This window comes from Pipra filicauda, unplaced genomic scaffold, assembly GCF_003945595.2.
Source record: "Pipra filicauda isolate LSUMZ 115617 unplaced genomic scaffold, ASM394559v2 scaffold774_size96166_pilon, whole genome shotgun sequence".
Classification (NCBI taxonomy): Eukaryota; Metazoa; Chordata; class Aves; order Passeriformes; family Pipridae; genus Pipra; species Pipra filicauda.
In genome coordinates, this window is record NW_024104947.1 from 63569 (window position 1) to 81884 (window position 18316).

At 58.1% G+C, this 18316-nt stretch overlaps 3 protein-coding genes and 1 long non-coding RNA gene across 4 annotated transcripts; 2 read left to right on the forward strand and 2 right to left on the reverse strand.

The window, feature by feature from the left end:
• The first annotated feature begins 3294 nt into the window (after positions 1–3294).
• Positions 3295–5060, forward strand: CD93 (CD93 molecule). The gene has a single exon (XM_027738569.2). It carries the CDS (start codon positions 3307–3309, stop codon positions 5029–5031), a length of 1725 nt encoding a protein of 574 aa, XP_027594370.1. The 5' UTR covers positions 3295–3306; the 3' UTR covers positions 5032–5060.
• A 3712-nt stretch (positions 5061–8772) lies between these two features.
• On the reverse strand, positions 8773–9633 carry LOC113997048. Its single transcript, XR_003543979.2, has 3 exons — positions 9469–9633; positions 8958–9182; positions 8773–8844 (listed from the first exon to the last, which is right to left on the reverse strand). It is a non-coding gene; the product is annotated as an uncharacterized LOC113997048 (long non-coding RNA).
• Positions 9634–10773: 1140 nt separating this feature from the next.
• THBD (thrombomodulin) lies at positions 10774–14852 on the forward strand. Its single transcript, XM_039389823.1, has 2 exons — positions 10774–12510; positions 12625–14852. The coding sequence occupies exon 1, from the start codon at positions 10774–10776 to the stop codon at positions 12466–12468; it is 1695 nt and encodes a 564-aa protein (XP_039245757.1). The 3' UTR covers positions 12469–12510; positions 12625–14852.
• A 618-nt stretch (positions 14853–15470) lies between these two features.
• Positions 15471–17968, reverse strand: SSTR4 (somatostatin receptor 4). Its single transcript, XM_027738566.2, has 2 exons — positions 17504–17968; positions 15471–16898 (listed from the first exon to the last, which is right to left on the reverse strand). Exon 2 carries the CDS (start codon positions 16868–16870, stop codon positions 15629–15631), a length of 1242 nt encoding a protein of 413 aa, XP_027594367.1. The 5' UTR covers positions 16871–16898; positions 17504–17968; the 3' UTR covers positions 15471–15628.
• Positions 17969–18316: the final 348 nt, after the last annotated feature.

Genomic DNA, 18316 nt, shown 5'->3' on the forward strand with positions numbered 1-18316 from the left:
GACACACAGTGCCAGGGTAGAAAATGCCAGCCCAGGCTTGGAACAAACCCCTCCTGCCGTGAAAGGGAGTGAGAGACCTGGAAGGGACGGGATATTTGGGGTGGGCACTGCTCCTTCCTTCCCTCACTCCCTGTTTCCTTCTGTCCAGCTGGGTGTTCACCCACTCCATCAAAACAAACCAGAATGGACTGGGTGGGAAAGGACCTTGAGGATCATCCCATTCCAAGGACACCTTCCATATATATATAATATGAGTCACAGATTTCCTCCACGGCTCACACGTTTCCCCCGAGGACAGGGACTGCCTGAGGAGTAAAGTGGCTGTGCTGCATTCCCCCCATAACAACGGTGAAAAACTAAGTAAAACAAACCTCCTGCTCCTGGTATTTGGCATTTCATTCCCACTTACAGCCCTGCTAATTCCGCCTTCTTAGCGAGGGGCTCCCAAACTGGCCACGGGGCTTCCGCCTCCCAAAACATTCAGCTGGGAAATGCCCCGTTCAGCCCTGACGGCTTGGAAAAGCACACAATAAAAACCTTCACATCCAACAGGGCACCTTTGGCATTAGCAGGGGGCACAACCCCGCTCCGCGCTGCCCAAATTCCCGATATTTCACGGATTAAAGCGCTGCCCCGTCCAGAGTGCCCTTCCCAGGGCTGCCAGGCTGTCCAGTGCTCCGTGGCCTTGGAGATGTCTCCGGAGGAAACCCAGTTCCTCCTATTCTTCTCCGTGGGCTGCTGGCGCAGGTGTCCCCCCCTCCGGCCCCATTGTCCCTCATCCCAGCCCTCGGGATCTGCTGATGTCACACACACAGAACACGTTTCCTCCCTCAGCCTCGCAGCAGCAGTTTTTTTAACCAGCGTCCCCTCGTCAAGCCGCTTTTTAAATTGTTTTTTAATTGAATTCCGCTTTATTTTAAGCCCCGCGTGCCCTCCGGCAGGAATTCTGCTCTCCACGAGATAATTTGGATTTGATTATCAAGCGAGGCGGGGGTTTATGGGCTCGTTCAGCCAAGAAACAAACCCCTTCTTAAGTCATGAGCCACGGCTTTGATTCTCGAACCATCAGGCCGAGAAGGAAATTTAAAGAGCATGGCGTATTTATTAAAAATGAAAGAAGCTCGATGTGTTTTTAACTCACCAAAAACCTCCCTTTGCCAAAGCTGTGGGTAAAAAATACTGGCACAAGTTTTGCAGACAGGGATCTCACCAAAAAGCGATGGGGGGGGAGGTTTCCTGTCCACAGAACTGTTTGTAAACAGGGATATTCAAATATTTATTGGGGAGAAAAATATAGTAAAGCTGCTGGCAAAGGTTTTTAGCTTCATTTTTGCAAATTGAGACACCACGGTCTTGAAAAAAGAAGTTCTTCCCTGGGACAGGAGCCCTGACTTCCTACACATCCTAATGGAGCAATTATTTAATTACCCTGGAATGACCTCTTGGATCCACACCCAGAAATTATATTTAAGTATTTTGGGGGTTTTTCATAAGCCCAGGTTGGGAACATCCAGAGGAATTATAGTTAAAAAATGGGCATTTTTTTTCTTCGTGGAATGGAGAAAAAGTGGACCAAAAAAAAATGCTGAATTGGTTTGTTGAAGCAATTTGTTGGTTGGGACTTGTGGGACCAGTTGGAAAGGGAAAACACGAGCCGTGTTTTTATAACAGTCCTGGGCTGGCAGCAAGGAAATGCTTTTGTGTTGAGCTCTCTTATTCCTTCCAAGGCAAAAAAAATCCCCCACCCCAGCCCACCTTTCTGAAATTCTGAATAAAATCAAGTTGAAATGGCATCAAAGGTGGGTTTTTTCCTCCCACTGCAGTTTTTTGGGGTGGCTGCTGACCCAAAATTCTCTGGTTTTGGAGTGTTAGGTGTGGATCTCTGGACCTTTGCTCAGACAGGGGAAGCCAGGAGACATCCCAGCAACCAGGGCTGTCCTGGGAATGCTGTACATGGGCAGGTCTGGGGAATAATGGCAGAAATCTGCAGTGTTTAGTAGTGGGATTTCTGGCAGCTTTTCTCTTTAGGAGGGATGCGAACGAGGGGGTTCCTCATTTTGCTTTCTCTGGTTACTGAGCCAGCTCAGCCCACAAAACCCAGATAAACCAACAAATCCTGGAATGAGCAGGGAATTCATGGCTGTGATGGGTGCCTGCCAAGCAGGAAAGGATACAACAGACTCCCAGGTCAAGGGGTTAAAGTCTGAATGAGCTGCTGCCAGAGGGAAGCTCCAGGAGAAGCTCCTGGGGATGCAGCAGGGCGGGTGGACCATCAGGGATGAGCTATTTTTAAACCCATTTTGGTCACTTGTTATCCCTCCTTCTGCTTTTCCAGTGACTGGCATCGCTTGACACGTGTCATCAAAGCTTCTGCCAGCTCACCTTCATCCCAGGGTCTCCCAGCAGCCAGTGGGAAGCACCAGGAGCACCGTGGCTGGAGACACCATCCTGCCTTCCTCCTGCCACAGGTGATCAGGGAGGTGTTAACGGAGCATCCTGGCATCCAGGCCAGGTTGGACAGGGCTTGGAGCAGCCTGGGGTGGTGGAAAGTGTCCTTGCCCACGGCAGGGGGTGGGACTGGGTGAGCTTTAAGGTCCCTTCCAGCCCAAACCATTGTGGGATTCCGCGATCCACCCTCGCCCACGTGATGCCAACACCGACCAGGGTTTGCTCGGGGCGGCATCAGAGCTTGGCTCTGTCCTGGCAGCCCGGACCTTCCCACGACCCAGCTCCTATTCCAAGGGCTCGTCCATCTATTTAAAGCACATGGAGAAGGGGAAAAATGCACTGGAAGCGTCGCGCGTGCGCGGGGGAGACGGCGCCAAATATTCCGTCTGCTTTAGAGGCCGATGGCCAGGGATCCCACGGCTCCTCCGTTCGGTTGTTTTCCTTCCCCGTTTTAGCAAGACGTGCCTGCAAACTCTCGGACCCTATTAGGGGTTAGAAAACCGTCTGCCGGGTTGAGGGAGTAAATCAAGCCCTTGAAAAACAGCAGCAATAAAAAAAAAAAAAAAAAAAAAGGCAGGAACGGGGCGAGTTTTTCCCGTAGAAAAGCGTCACCAGCCAGAGCAGCCGAAACTTTGGGATGGGAGCTCGGAGCCGGCCGTGCTGGGGGGAAGGGGAAGACAGCGAGGGACCAACAAGCAACCGGGAGCCGAACCACGCTACAGGAAACCGTGGCCTCCGGTGATAAATAGGAGACCCAGGAGCACAGGATGCGCGTAGGGCGAGCTCGGCGGGACGAGGGGATGTGAGCCGGCGTTGCCGAGTCCCTGTGTCCGTGTGTCCGTCCGTCCAGTTGGAGGGATGGCCCTGGCCTGGCTGCTGCTGCTGCTGCTGCTGCTGGCGCTGGCGGTGCCGGGCTCTGGCGGGGAGGAGGCGGAGGTGGTGTGCGCCGACAACGCCTGCTACACCCTGCACCGGGATGAGCTGGACTGGAAGGGCGCCCAGGAGCGCTGCCGGCACAACGGCGGCAACCTGGCCAGCGTGGGCAGCCCCGGCGAGGCTGCGCGGCTGCAGGAGCTGCTGGAGGCGGCCGGGGGGCACGGCCCGGCCTGGATCGGGCTGTGGCTGCAGCGGGGGCACTGCGTCCAGCCGCAGGAGCCGCTGCGGGGATTCTCCTGGGTGGCCGGAGGGACGCCCGGCAACTTCTCGGCGTGGGCGTCGGAGCCGTCGATGACCTGCACGAGCGCCCGCTGCGCCAGCCTGCGGCCCCGCGGCCCCCACGGCCCCGCCGGCTGGGCCGACCGGCCCTGCCGCCTCCCGCTGCCCGCCTTCCTCTGCAAGTTCAGCTTCCAGGGAATGTGCGGCCTCCTGCCGCTGGCCGGGCCCGGCCGGGTCACCTACGGCACCCCCTTCGGGGTGCGCAGCTCCCGTCTGGCGGCCGCGCCCTTCGGCACCTTGGCCGAGGTGGATTGCGAGGGGGACAAGAGCCAGGACTTCGCCCTCTGCAAGGGGACGCTGGACGGGGGGGGCTTCGCCTGGGACCCCCCCGGGCCCCTGTGCCCCGTGGCCTGTGCCCACCGCAACGGGGGCTGCCAGCACCGCTGCCTGGAGGTGCCCGGGGAGCCCCCGCGCTGCTCCTGCCACGCCGGCTACTCCCTGGCTGCCGACATGGCCTCCTGCGTGCCCGAGGATTCCTGCCACCCCAACCCCTGCCAGGGCACCTGCCGGGCCCGTCCCGGTGGCTTCGAGTGCGGCTGCGAGGCCGGATACACCGTGGCCCCCGACGGCCGGAGCTGCCTGGATGTGGATGAGTGTCTGTCCGGACCGTGCCAGCACCAGTGCCACAACACTCCCGGGGGCTTCGCGTGCCTGTGCCCACCCGGCTACCGCCCGGCGGGGCCAGGTGGCCGCCTCTGCCAGGACCTGGACGAGTGTGCCCAGCCCGGCGTGTGCCCGCAGCTCTGCATCAACGTCCCCGGCTCCTTCCACTGCGCCTGCCGGCCCGGCTACCAGCGCCAGCCGGGCGGGGATTCCTGCCTGGATGTGGATGAGTGCCTGCGGGATCCCTGCCCCGGGCCCTGCCGCAACTTGCCCGGGGGCTACGAGTGCGTGTGCCCGCCCGGCTTCCTGCCGGAGGAGGAGGGACGCGGCTGCCGCGCCGCAGCCGCCGCCGGAGAGGAGCCGGCGGAGGAGGTCCCCGACGGCCCGCCGGGCACCGCGAGCATCCCAGCGAGCACGGGCGCCGCGTGGACCGCGAGAACCCCGCGGAGCACGGGCACCCCCCGGACCACGAGCATCCCGCGGACTCTGGGAGTGCCCGCCGGGGTGACGCCGGCGGCCCCCACGGCGGAGGGAGCGGCCCCCGGCCCCGACGAGCACAGCGCCGACGGCCCGCGGCTGCTCCTCTACTACATCCTGGGAAGCTTGGTGGCCATCCTGCTCCTGCTGGCCTTCGCCCTGGCCCTCGTGGCTTGCAGGAGGAGGGCCGCCAAGAAGGAGAAGCGGCCGGCCAAGAGCGCGGCGGATAATTATTGCTGGGTGCCCGAGCAGCCCGAGAGCCGCGGGCAGGGCGGGGAGCGCAGGTAGGAGGGAGGCGGGGAGCGCGGGGCGGTCGAAAGTGGAAATAAAAGGGAGGGGGGATGATGTGTGTTCGGGGTGCGTCTGTGCGGTGCGGTCCTGCACCGGGAAGAGTTAACCAGGGGGAGGAGGAATGGGGTGGGATTTGCCTGCCAGGGCTTCTCCTCGGCTCTTCGGGACCTCGCCGTGCTCCAAAAAGGCAAATTAACAGCTATGGTTCGGACTCCTAAAGGAAAACAGTTCGTTTCGAGTTCTCCTGTAGCCCTTCCCCACCCTGTCCTTTGCTATCCCCAAAGCATTGCTCCCCCCCACTTCCACTCACGGCTGAATTCCACCATTGGATTTGCTTTGTTCTCTTGGAAAAGGGCTTGAAATTCGGATGTGTCTCACCGGGGTGAGAACTGACCCCTGCAGACACAAGCAGGGCGGGCTCGAATGTTTTATTTTGGGGTTTTTATTAAAAATCTGTCACCTCAGCGCTGGGAAAACTGCTCAGCGAGGGGCCAAGGCAGCACCTGTACTGGAAAAAAAGGTAGGAGAAGCTGTGTTTGGAAGAACCACCTACCCATTTCCAGTGTATCCTGCCTAAATCCACTTGCAAAATACAGCAAACAATGCTCTCCTTCGCAGCAACAGGATGGGAGGCCGGACTTTTCCTGTTGGATCACTCTTTTTGGGTAGGATCCCTTTCCTGGCTGCCTGGGCTCCGGGCTGAGCGTGTTTTCCCTCCCTCCCCGCGTAAGGAACGCGCTGGATGTTGGGTATTTGCTCTTTGTTATGCGTCAAACTTGTAACTCCACCACTGCAAATGCTTTCTCAGGGCAAAGGTGCCCCCCAGGTACTTCCCCAGCTTCACGGAGCCCCTCCTGACAACGAAGCCGTTTCATCAGGAATCCTTCCCAGAATCCCGAGGGGCGCGGGGACCTGCTTCCCATCCCATCCCAGCAGCGTTCCTTCCTGGTTTATCCGCGCTCTGCGGGGGCAAAAAGGTGCTAGCAAAGAACAGACACGTGATTTTAGGGTACAGCAGCTTCCTGAGGTTTCTGCTGGGTTCATTGTCCTTGAGGCTTAATTGCTCCAGGAGTGGGAATTGAACACAAAGGAGTTTGCAGTAGGCAGCGACCTGCATCCTGTTCTTCCAAGCATGGAGGAAAACCCTTTCCTGCTGTTATTTTTTTTCGTCTTTGGGGCTCCATTGTGAGATGAAAACACAGCACAGGAAAATGTAGCTGATAGGAATGTTTTCCATGTTCTGTCTGCGCTTTCTTTTCTCTGCATGGTGGCTGGAGAAGGGGGAGAAGGCAGCAGTGGGATTCTTAGAAATCCTACAGAAAATTCCTCCCCTGCCTGTGTTCTCCAAGGCAGGCACCGAACAAATTAGGCAGATTAATTACCCCGTCAAAATCAGGGGGACAGCCAACATACATCAAATTATGCCGACTCGGGATCTGTGGGAAAAGACAGCCTTCATTTTTATTAAGGTGTCCACAAACTGCTGGCTATAACAGTATAAACAAGAGAAAAGGAAGCATAAGGGTGGGACCAGAACTGGTACATTTACTCCAGAAAAAATGGTAATCCTAATTCCTGTTACAACCTCTGTGCATTCCAGTGGAATACAGAGGTGGGTCCGGCCTTGGGAAGACACTGCTTTTGATTCAAAGAAACTTCTGCCAATCTGAAAAGCACCTTTATTACGGCCGGGGAATGCAAAGGGGTAGTTGTTCTCCCCAGTGCACTCCGCTGAGCCAAGAAATAACACAGCTTTTTATACAGTTTGAAAGTAGCAAGTTCAAAAATATCTTTACACACACTCTTTTTGCAGTCTGTCTTATCTAAATAGACATTTAATTTTACCCTCTATTCTTACCATTAGAGAGTAGTTACATAAAGTTTTATCATTTCAAGCAGTTTCAGGTTCCCCACCCCTCTCTACGTGCTAAAAAAAACTTTCCCTATTTTCTAAGCTATTTTATCTCAATTGCCCACAGTTTGGGCAGAAACTTTTAAGCAGTTTTACATTTTGCAAAGTCACACTTACATTGCTGAATATCTAAATTTTATTTCACTTTCTATTTCACTTTGTGCTGGGCTTTAGTCTGAGTTCTCTCTGGTGGGCTATTCCCTGATGTGCAATTCCACCTGGATAATCTCACGGCTCCCTTTCTTCCTGCCACAAACCCAGCAGGACCATTTTGGATCCGTGTGCTCCTTAGGGAGTTGTCCAGGGACCAGTGAATCCCACGGGACAGGATAGTTTGGGGCCCTGTCTTACAGAGGATGCAGGACATTCATCCTGGTCCAAGGTTTTTTTTTCCTCATGGATGAGTGTTTTATTTTCCTGGGCCAGAATTAAACACTTGGACTCAAAGGATAAGGTTTTCCCACCTGTGGAAAAAAGGCTGTAAGTTGCTTTCTGGATGAAACACCAATAAAACCTGAACAGAAAGTGTCTTCAATGGTTTTTAATAAATATATTCATAGAAATCTGTTGGCTTGGTACTTGGAATCCTTGTGTTTCCCACAGCAGTGGATGGTGCTCCCAAATCCTCTGCCAGGGCTCATCCCATGTGGAATCTCAGCCTTTCCCAGGCTCTGCGGTCCTGGGCAAGGCCTTTCCCTTCATCCCTACCAAGGCCACGGTGTGGGGGCACTGGGATGGGCTTGGTTGGATCCTAAACCCATGAGCAACTTCCTAAGCCCACGAGGAAAGTCCCAAACCCATGAGCAAGTTCCTAAAACCATGAGGAAGGTCCCAAGCCCACGAGCAAGGACCTAAACCCATAAGCAAGGTCCTAATCCCATGACCAAGTTCCTAAAACCACAAGCAAGGTCCTAATCCCATGACCAAGGTCCTAATTCCACGATCAAGGTCCTAAATCCGTGAGCAATCCCTCTGATTTCAGCACAGCTCTCTATGAGGGTAGAGATCTGCTTTTTAGGGATCAAATAATAGGATGAAACCATTTTTGATGATTTCATATCAATTACGTTGTATTATTATTTTATATTCCATATTAATTACATTACATAATATTATTATTTTATGTTCCATTGCATTCTATTCCCCCGTGGATAACTGCCAGCATTCCAACTGAGGAACCTCATCTCCAAAACGCCACAAAGACGCCAAAAATCCCCCTGTTGACACACACAGGTCAGGACAACCATTCCAAGTACCCGCTCCCGGTGTCCCTCTGCCCGCGGGGCTGACAGTGACAGGGATGAGTCAGAGCCAGAGGGAAAAAGGGAAAGGTCTCCGTCCCCTTATCGCTCCGGGAACATCTCCCAAGAGCTTTGTGTGGCAGAGGAACATGATTAATGGGTTTGAGGGGGGAGGAAAAGCCGCCTCACAGCAGGAAGGGCATTTCTGGCACCCTGAGTCAGCCCCGGGCTGGAGGCAGTGCCGACGGGGAGGTTCATCCGAATAAAAAAGGGAATTATTAAAACATGATTAATCGCGTTCCTCCCGCCCCAGTTATCTTTTTAGCGGCAAAGGTCGACCCTGCAAATGCTGTTGGTGGGGCAAGGACATCAGTGTGGGATCATTGTTTGGGAGGGCTGTATTTTTTCCTGGAAATATTTCCCATCGCTCAGCCTTGACGAGGAATTTTTTTATCTGGTTTTACAGTTGCTTTTAAAAAAAAAAAAAAAAAAAAAAAAAAAAAAAAAAAAAAAAAAAAAAAAAAAAGGAACAAACCAGAAATCTATTTGGGTTTTTTTGGTTATTTTTTTTTTAATTTTCCACTTATTAAATTTGGTGTTCTTTTATTTTCTGGTTTTTTTGCCCTGAAATTCCACCCTTATTTCGCTGCTTTGCTTCTGAAAAAAAAAGAAGAAGTAAAAGAAGAAGTAGAAGAGGAAGAATTGAAAAAACTGAAGTGAAAATTGGGGAAGCAAGAGGTTTTACTAAAGCCAAGGAAGGTCAGTGTTACCCAGCTCTGCAGGGAAGCCCTGGGAATGATCCTGTCCTCATTTTGAGGGGATGGAGGGTGGCTGAGCTCTCCTTGGATGAATTCTTTATCCCAGGAATGGCCACTGCAAGCTCACACACGAGGACACTAATCTGTCCCTCCAACCTTTCTCCTTGGGCTGCATCCCTGCCTCTGGAATTAAATCCCATGGACACTGATTTTCCAAGCGTGTGGCAGAGCTGAAACCTTCAAGGGGATGAAAGGAGAGATAATAATTTATTGTTAGTGTTATTAAGCATTATTATTATTATCCTTTTCCCCACAGCCTCACGTGAGCTACGGGACCCACACGGGGTGGGAAGAGGGACAAGACAAACCACAGGAGTTTAATAAATAATAAATGAAGTTTTAATGAAGTAAATTCCTTGGGATGAGCCGAGGAAATAGGGATTTGCTGCTCCGCTGGGGGGATCCCAAGAGTTAATTGCAGTGACTGAGCCTTTAGGAATTAAAACCAAAAAGGGTCAAATACCTTTTCTTTGGGGTGGAGAAGCTTTGGATGTTTGGTTTTCATTTTTACTTTGTTCCTGGCTGTGTCCTGGCAGCAGAGACAGATCCCCCAGAGATGACACAGGGAATGGGACAGCTGGAGGTGCCCACAGGGAAAGGGAGATGATATCCCGGGAGTGGGACCCCCTGGTGCCCTGGGAGGAGGCTGTGGGGAAAAGGGTAATAATAATAATGCTTAATAAGATTAATAACAATTATTATAATTATAGAATTTTATATCGATATATAAATTATCTATAATAATTTACTGGCATATATACATATATATTGATTTATTATTGTCGTTTAAATTATTTAGTAAATAAATTTTCCGAATATCCAACCTGACCCTCCCCTGGCACAGCCTGAGGCCGTTTCCTCTCATCCTGTCTCTTGTTCCCTGGGAGCAGAGCCCGACCCTCACCTGGCTCCCCTCTCCTGTCAGGGAGTTTTTGGGAGCAAGAAGGTCCCCCCTGAGCCTCCTTTTCTCCAGGCTAAGCTCCCCCCCAGCTCCCTCGGCCTCTCCTGCTGCTCCAGACCCTTCCCCAGCTCCTTTCCCTTCTCTGGACACGCTCCTGCCCCTCAATGTCCTTGTTTTCATGCGGAATCCAAACCTGGAGACAGGATTTGAGGTGTGAGCTCAGCAGCGCCCAGCACAGGGGGGCGGGCACTGCCCTGGGCCCGCTGCCACGCTGTGGCTGCTGCACAAACAGGGTGACGACACCATTGGGGTGACGATCCCATTGGGGTGACGATCCCATTGGGGTGACGATCCCATCTGGGGTGACGATCCCATTGGGGTGACGATCCCATCTGGGGTGACGATCCCATTGGGGTGATGACGATCCCAGCGGGGTTCACCCGCTCTGACTCCCATCCCGGGGTGCCCTTTTGTGAAACCCAGTTGCTGTTTCCCCCTCGGCACCGGGAGAACCCCCGTTTTTCCCGGTCGCGCTCGGCCCCATCCCGCTCCCCGGCGCGTGCCCCCGTCCATCCCGCGGGATACCCCGCTCGGCTCCCGCCCCTCCCGCTCCTCCCGGGCGGGACCAGCCGGGGAGGAGCCGTGGGGAGGATGCGGGAAGGGGGGGCCCCGGGGCCGGCGTGGGCGGGTGGGAGGGGAAGGGGGAGACGCGTCTGGCCGGGATTCACCCGCCGCAATCACTCCCCGTCCCCCGAGGCGCTTCCTTCCCCCGACGGGGCGGGCGGGCGGGCGGCTATAAAGGGGGCGGGCGGCGGGCTCGGCCATGCCAGAGCTCCGCGGCGGCGCCGGCCGCCCCCTCCGCCGGCCATGCGGCGGCTCCCGCTGCTGCTGCCGCTGCTGCTGCTGCTCGGGATGGGGCTGGGAGCGCCGGGCGAGCCGGGGGAGCCGGAGCCGCTCGCCCCGTCGGGCGCGCAGTGCCTGCAGCACGCGTGTTTCGCCGTGTTCTGGGGGTCGCGCCCGTTCGCGGCGGCGAGCGCGGGGTGCGAGCGGGGCGGGGGGCACCTCATGACCGTGCGCTCCACCGTGGCCGAGGAGGCGATCGCGCTGCTGCTGCAGAACCGCGGCGGGCGGCTGTGGCTGGGGCTCAGCCTGGCGCCCTCCCTGCGCTGCACCGAGCCCGCCCGGCGGCTCCGCGGCTTCCGCTGGGTCACCGAGGACAACCGCACGGACTACACCAACTGGGCGCCGTCGGGGCCGCGCTGCGGCGAGCGCTGCGTGACCGTGTCGCGGGAGCTGCGCTGGGAGGAGCGGCGCTGCGAGGACCCCGCCGACGGCTTCCTCTGCGAGTACAACTACGGCAGCAGCTGCCCGCTCCTGCCGCCCGCCGAGGGGCTCCCCGTCAGCTACACCACCCCCTTCGGCGCCCGCGGAGGGGAGTTCCTGGCGCTGCCGCCGCGCAGCGTGGCCTCGGTGCCCGCCCTGGGGCTGGAGCTGCGCTGCGACGAGGACGGCGAGGGCGGGCGGCTGCGCTGGGGCCGCGCCGAGCCCGGAGCGTGGCCGTGCCGCCTGGGGCGCGGCGGCTGCGAGGGCGCCTGCAACGAGGGCGCGGGCGGGCCGCGCTGCTCCTGCCCCGACGGCGCCGTGCTGGGCCCCGACGGGCGCGGGTGCCGCTCGCCCTGCGCGGGGGCGCCGTGCCAGCAGCACTGCGTGGTGTCCGGCAGCTCCTTCGTGTGCATGTGCGACACCGGGTACCACCTGGGCGCCGACGGCAGCTCCTGCGAGGACAACGACGACTGCGCCAGCGAGCCCGGGCTGTGCGAGCAGGTCTGCGTCAACACCATGGGCGGCTTCGAGTGCCGCTGCTACGCCGGCTACAGGATGGTGGACGGGCACTGCCAGCGCGAGTCCCACTGCTACAGGGCGCCCTGCGAGCAGAGCTGCGAGGACGTGCCCGGCGGGTACCGCTGCGGGTGCTACGAGGGCTACGCCGTGGACCCGCGGGACCCCGCGCGGTGCCGGCTGCACTGCAGCGACAGCCAGTGCCCGCCCCACTGCAACCAGTACGGCGAGGGCTGCGAGTGCCCCGAGGGCTTCCTGCTGGACGACGACAAGCTCTGCGTGGACATCGACGAGTGCGACATGAACTACTGCGAGCACAACTGCACCAACCACCCCGGCGGCTACCGGTGCCACTGCCCCGCCGGCTACCGGCTCGTCAACGACCTCGACTGCGCCCCGTTCCCGGAGCAGGACACGGAGGGACCGCCGTTCTCGGGGGATTTCGAATCCCAGACGCTCCCCCCCACCCCGGCCGTCCCGCGGACGCCCGCGCCCAGCCGGACCCCACCGAAGGCGGAGCCGCTCCACCCCGGTGCCGTGGTGGGCATCGCGGTGGGCGCCGCTTTGACCGCCCTGGCCCTGCTGGCTCTGGGCTACCACCTGGCAAAGAAGCGCTGCCGGCCCCCCGCCACCATGGATTACAAGTGCGGGGGACCCCACGAGAAGGAGCTCGGGCTCCAGCCGGTCGCCTCGGGCTGTGCCGGCCCCGCACAGAAACTGTAGGGACTGCGGGCAGGACGGAGAGAGGGAGGTGGACTGAACTGGGTAATATTTACAACCCCCCCCGCCACCACCACCTCACCCCTGCTGCAATTTTTTAATGACAATTTGGGAAAAGCTGTGATCAACCCACTTCTAAAAATACTCGCTGCTTTCCAGCCGGCTCTTGGAACCCTGGCGCCAGAGAGCCAGGAAGGCAGAACGCGCGGAGGCTGCTCCGTTCTTGCTCTGTTCGTTCCTGCTCCGTTCGTTCCTGCTCCGTTCCCGCTCCCTTCGCAGGCGGCAGCCGGCATTCAGCTTTCCTTTTCCCGAGCCAGTGGTGGGGAAAAGCCCCAAGGAAAAACGTCTGGAACTGACTCTAAGTCCGCGTGGACCCTCTGACTGACTCGGTGGGGACTGTGGAAGGTCGCCCGGCCCCCAACCCCTCTCCCTCGGGCCGGGCTGCAGAGGATGGTTTTCCGGGATTGGGAGGCTCCTGCCTTTGTCTGGAGTCGGGTTAATTTGTTTTAAACTGATGGCCGATGGAAGCAGGAGCAAAGATGTTGTGGGCAGCACTTTATGTGGCCCCTCTGCCCCCCGTGTCTGCACCGTGTCCCCCCCATGTCGTGCCTCATCCCCGAGCACTTTCCACCTTAAATCACTGGTGGCAGTGGCGACCCAGCTGAGTGTCACTCGGGGGGGGGGGGCTAAAATGCCTGATTCCTGTTCCCTCAAGTTATTTTGGGGCTCTCTGGGGGGGTGTGGAGGTTAAACAGGGACACGACACTGCCGGGGTGGGTTTTTTTCCGTGGCAGGGAAGGTTTGCGGCGCCGCAGAGCCTCGTGTTCCCCACCCAATTCCTTCCCCGATTTCCCACCCTGGTCGCATTTAAACGGATTCAAGGTGTTTTTACAAACCCACTTACGACCCCTCCTGCCCACAGGGATTTTTCCTGTTTTCCCTTGACCGGGGCTGAGTCTAATCCATGCTGGAACTCACAGCGAAACATTCCCACGGGGGCAGGAGCCCGCCCGCTGCCTATTTTCCAGCCACGGCCTGGGGGGGAAAATCTGGGAAAGGCTGTGTTTTTCCAGCTCCTTCATTCCATGGGGGTCCTGCTCCGGCAGCTGTGGTGGGGTGAAGCCGGCGGCTGCTGGTGGGAATGTGGGAGCGGGTGCTGACAGCTTTATGCCAGTGAAATATCATCCCAGAGCAGCACTTTGCTTTCCCACAGGAAGTTTTGTGGGCCCGGGGTCAGAACTGGGGGGTTCTGTTCCCCCCCCCATGTACTGTGAACTCGCTAACATGCAACATCCCCCCTGGAATGCTGAACTTACATGTCAAATTCCAAGGAAAATCAAAATAGTTTTGTGAACTGTGGGTTTCCTAAAAGGTTGTTGCCCCCAGGGCCGGGTGACTGAGGGTCCTGTCAATAGGCAATTAGAGGGAATGATTTATTGCAAATATAAGTCTGTGGCAGGTTTATTTTGGAACAATTTGCTTGCAGTGGAAAGGAGGGATGGAGCTGTTTGCATTATCCATAGAAATGGAGCAATATCAACATATAAAGGAGTCACTTAAGAAAATATATAAGAAGAAAGAAAGAAAGAAAAAGAAGGATAAGAGCAGACAGTGGAGAGGAGAGATCCCACCCATGGCTCCAGTGATGGGACTTGACTGTTGTGATTTTGCTGTGTGATGGTCACAGCCTTGATCTGTCAGGGATGGGGGAAGCCCCCAAAATACAAAAGCTCCAAGGGTTAATACACCTTCAGGCTCAGGTGGGAACACCCGGGCACCTCCCCTGCCTTATCCAAGTGTGGATCACACACAACCCTCTGGAGGGAGCCCCAGAAATGAGTCTGGGGGCACCTCGGGAGTCTTTGATGGTTTATGGCCCCTTCTAAGACGTGACCAGGTTTGACCCTGAGCCAGTTATGCCTTGTCAGAAGGGATGAGCACCTCCTGGTTTATGGGATGGCTCCTGGGGGGGAGGACACTGCCATGACAAGAAGCATCATCCCACCTTTCAGGAGCTGCTCCTTCCTGACCTTTTCCCTCGTCTGGCTCAAACCTCTCAGCTTGTTGCTTACACAAAGTCGGTTTGTCGTGGTCGCCCTCCAGTGTCTTACACAGGTCAGAGGTTCTGCCACCACACCCCCAAAAACTCTGCTCCTCCCCTTCCGTGCTTGGCTCAAATTCCCTCTGTGGTGGTTTATCCTACAAAAAGTGCCTAAACAGTGTTTGAGACACGCAGATGTCTTTAATTCCTTCCCCAAGGTTCAGCCCCCTGTTTTATACCCCCGGCATGTTTTGTAAATACTTATTTATTTATTGGAATTGTACCCTCCGTGATGTCACGCAGCGATTCTGCGTGGAGACCAATAAAGCTTTTACAGTCTGGTTTATAGAAAGCTGCTCAGGGAATATTCTTTCTCCCCTTCCCCAAAAAAATGAGTGGTTTTCCTCACCGAGCTCCCGGAGCCCCCCAAAAAAGCCCAGGAGCATTTGGGGCTGAAAACATGCCCGGTTATTTCCCCAGGTTATTTCCCCACTGGGATTAAAATAGAAGGAATGAGCCGTAAATAATGGACAAGAATAACATTAAAAGGACGAAGTTATACCCAAAATAAACCCAAATAAGCTGGAAATGGCTCATTTAATGTGACCTTGGTGTCACCCCCGTGCTGTTCCTCACCCCGACTTCCTGGGGGTCTCAAGTTTACTCGAGATTTGGTACATCAGATACGGTTTGGTCCTGTGCGTGCTAAAATCCTGGGAATTTGAGGGGCAGTGGGAGTGACTGTTGGTGGGACCTCACTCGGCTGTAGGCCTGGCAGGGCTGATGGGCTTTGGGGCTTTTCCCTGTCTCTCAGGGCATGTCTTGGGAAGGAAGAGGAACTTGTTATTTATCAATCTGGAGGGGCAGGTTAATAAATGCCAGTGATGTTTTGGGATCCTTCCCGTCCCTGATCCCAGCCGAGGCTCCCGGGTGCCAAAGGGAACGGCAATAACGACTCGGTCGATGGAATTCACGGTATCCCAGGCCAGTCTTATGGCTTTTTATTTGGGGAACTGCACAGCACAGCACAGGGTGGGCCGGCGGGGCGGGCACGGCATCCGTCCCCTCTCCCTCCGGGATCCCCTTCCACCCCCGGGGCTGGCACGGCGCGGGGGGCCTCCCCTAGAAGGTGGTGGTCTTTGTGAGGAGGGGCCCGGGCTTGCAGCAGGGCTGGGGGTGCAGGGGGTCCTGCTGGCAGGGCAGGGGGGGGCACACGCAGCCCTTGCCCTTGTCGTCCCCCCGGGGGACGGCGCAGTAGTCGAGGGGCTCTTCCTCCTCCTCGTCCTCATCGCCGTCCCTGTCCCCGGCGTGGCAGCAGCACAGGCTGGCGTCCAGGCAGCGCCGCAGCACGCCGTGGAAGGAGTGCCGGAAATTCTCCGAGAGGAACCCGTAGAGGATGGGGTTGGCGCAGCTGTTGGAGTAGCTGAGGATGAGCGAGGCGTTGTTGACCGTGGCGTCCAGGCGGCCGGGCAGCAGGAGGTTGACCAGCTGCACCACGTAGAAGGGCATCCAGCACACCACGAACACGGCCACCACCATGAGCACCAGGCGGGTGAGCTTGCCCTCGGAGCGCCGGCGCTGCTCCCAGCCCACCCGCTGCGCCACCGCCCGCATCTTGCCCACGATGAGCAGGTAGCAGAGCCCCATGGCCGACACGGGCAGCAGGAAGCCCAGCAGGGTGGTGTACACCACGAAGGCGGCCGACCAGGCCGGGCTGGGCCACAGCAGGTTGCAGGCCACGGCCTGGCCGTCGCGGGTGGCCGCCGTCCCGGCGAAGACGGGGATGGGCGACGCCACGAGCAGGGAGAGGAGCCACACGCCGCCGTTGACCATCTTGGCCACCCTGGGGCGGCGGTAGGTGGCCGCGCGCAGCGGGTGCACCACGGCGATGTAGCGGTCCAGGCTGAGCACCGTCAGGCAGAAGACGCTGGTGAACATGTTGAGCCCGTCCACGCCCAGCACGGTGCGGCACAGCGCCCGCCCGAAGGGCCAGTGGTGCAGCGCGGCCGAGGTGGCCACGAAGGGGATGCTGAGCATGAAGAGCTCGTCGGCGATGGCCAGGTTGAGCAGGTAGATGTTGGTGGCCGTCTTCATCTTGGCGTAGCGCAGGATGACGAAGATGACCAGGGAGTTGCCCAGCAGCCCCAGCAGGCACACCAGGGCGTAGATGCACTGGATCACCACCATCCCCGCGATCTCACCCGCCGTCCCGCCCTGCTCCGCCAGGCCCTGCCGCCGCCCGGCCTCTCCCGCCGCCGCGCTGCTGTTGGGGGGCATCTCGGAGCCGGCCCAGCTGGAGACGGTCCAGAGGGGCACGGCGGCCGCCCGGGCCCCTGCCAGGAGCTGCTCGGCGTCGGTGCTCATGCCGGGAGGTGATCCATGGGGGGCCGGCCTGAGGGCAGGGCACGGGCAGAGAGAAGGGGTGAGAGCTGTGGTGTGTGGCACATCCAAGCCCGATCCCCGGACATCCCCCTTGGACTGGGCAGCTCCAGCCGTGGCCCCCTGGCTGCCTCCATCAGCCCCCTGCCCTGCCTGGACACCTTCACCTCGCTCCTAGGGGCAGTGGCATCACTGTCCAGGTCACAGCATCCCGGCTCTTTGGGGTCTTGGGACATTCCAGGCTGGAGCATCCCGGATGTTTGGGGTCTCAGGGGGCTCTCTGTGTTGTTTGGGGTCTCAGTGGGCTCTCCTGGTCAGAGCATCCCGATTGTTTGGGATCTCAGGGGCTGTGCTGTGGGGTGGGCATGAACCATGTGTGGGGCTCCCCAGCTGCCAGTGGCAAACCGGGCAGCATGGCCTGGGAACCAATGCCAGCACGGCCTGGGAATCAGTGCCGGCATGGCCTGGGAATCTGTGCCAGCATGGCCTGGGAATCAGTGCCGGCATGGCCCGGGAATCAACGCCATCCACCTCCACAGACCCCCGCAAATCTCCAGGATTTCATTAACCTTGCGGGGAAAGGAAAGAGAAGGAGAAACCGAGCCGGGAATATTTTACCTCTCAGTCTTCCAGGGATTGCAGGATCCTCCCACCTCCTTCCCGGGGGGCAGCGGCCGGCGCGGGGAGATGCTCCGGTGGGATCTGCCGGCTGTTGGCAACGGAAAGTCCTGCTTGACCTGAGTCAGATGACCGGGAGGATCCGGACCTTTTAAAGCGAAAGGCAGAGCGGGGATGGGCGCACAGGCTCTCCCTCCTCTCCCGCATCCCTACGCCGCAGGCATCGGTTCCGCGTTAAAGATAAATAGAACGCGAGTTTCCCATCCAGGCTCCGGATTTCCGATGGAAAACAGCGCAGCAGACGAACCCTCCTCCCTCCAGGGTGCGGGGCCGTGCGGCGAGGAGCCGGAGCATCCCCCGGGCGTTGCCGGCGCGGAGCCTCCCGATCCCGCGGCCAATTCCCGGCGCTGCGGCGGGCGGGAGCTGCAGCCCGGCCCCCCCCGCATCCCGCACCCCGCCCTCGGATCCCCTGCGGGTCCCCGCGGGGTCCCCCCGCCCGAGGGAGGCCGGAGATGGAGGAGGAGGGAGGTTGCCTTGGCAACCTCCCGCGCGCTCCCGCATCCCGCATCCTTCCCGCGCATTCCCGCCTTCCCTGTGCCCAGCCCGGCCCCATCCCAGCGCTGCAGGGACGCCCCGGCTCCTTCCTGCTGGGTCCCACTCCCTTGGCAGGGAAGGGGCACCCCACGGCACCGCATCCCTGAATCCCAGGAACGGGGAGGACCAGCCCAGCCTGGCCCCAAACCCAAATACCCTGGGAATGTCATCCCAAACCGGAGTCCATGCTGAAATTCGTGGTGCAATGAGTAAAAATGG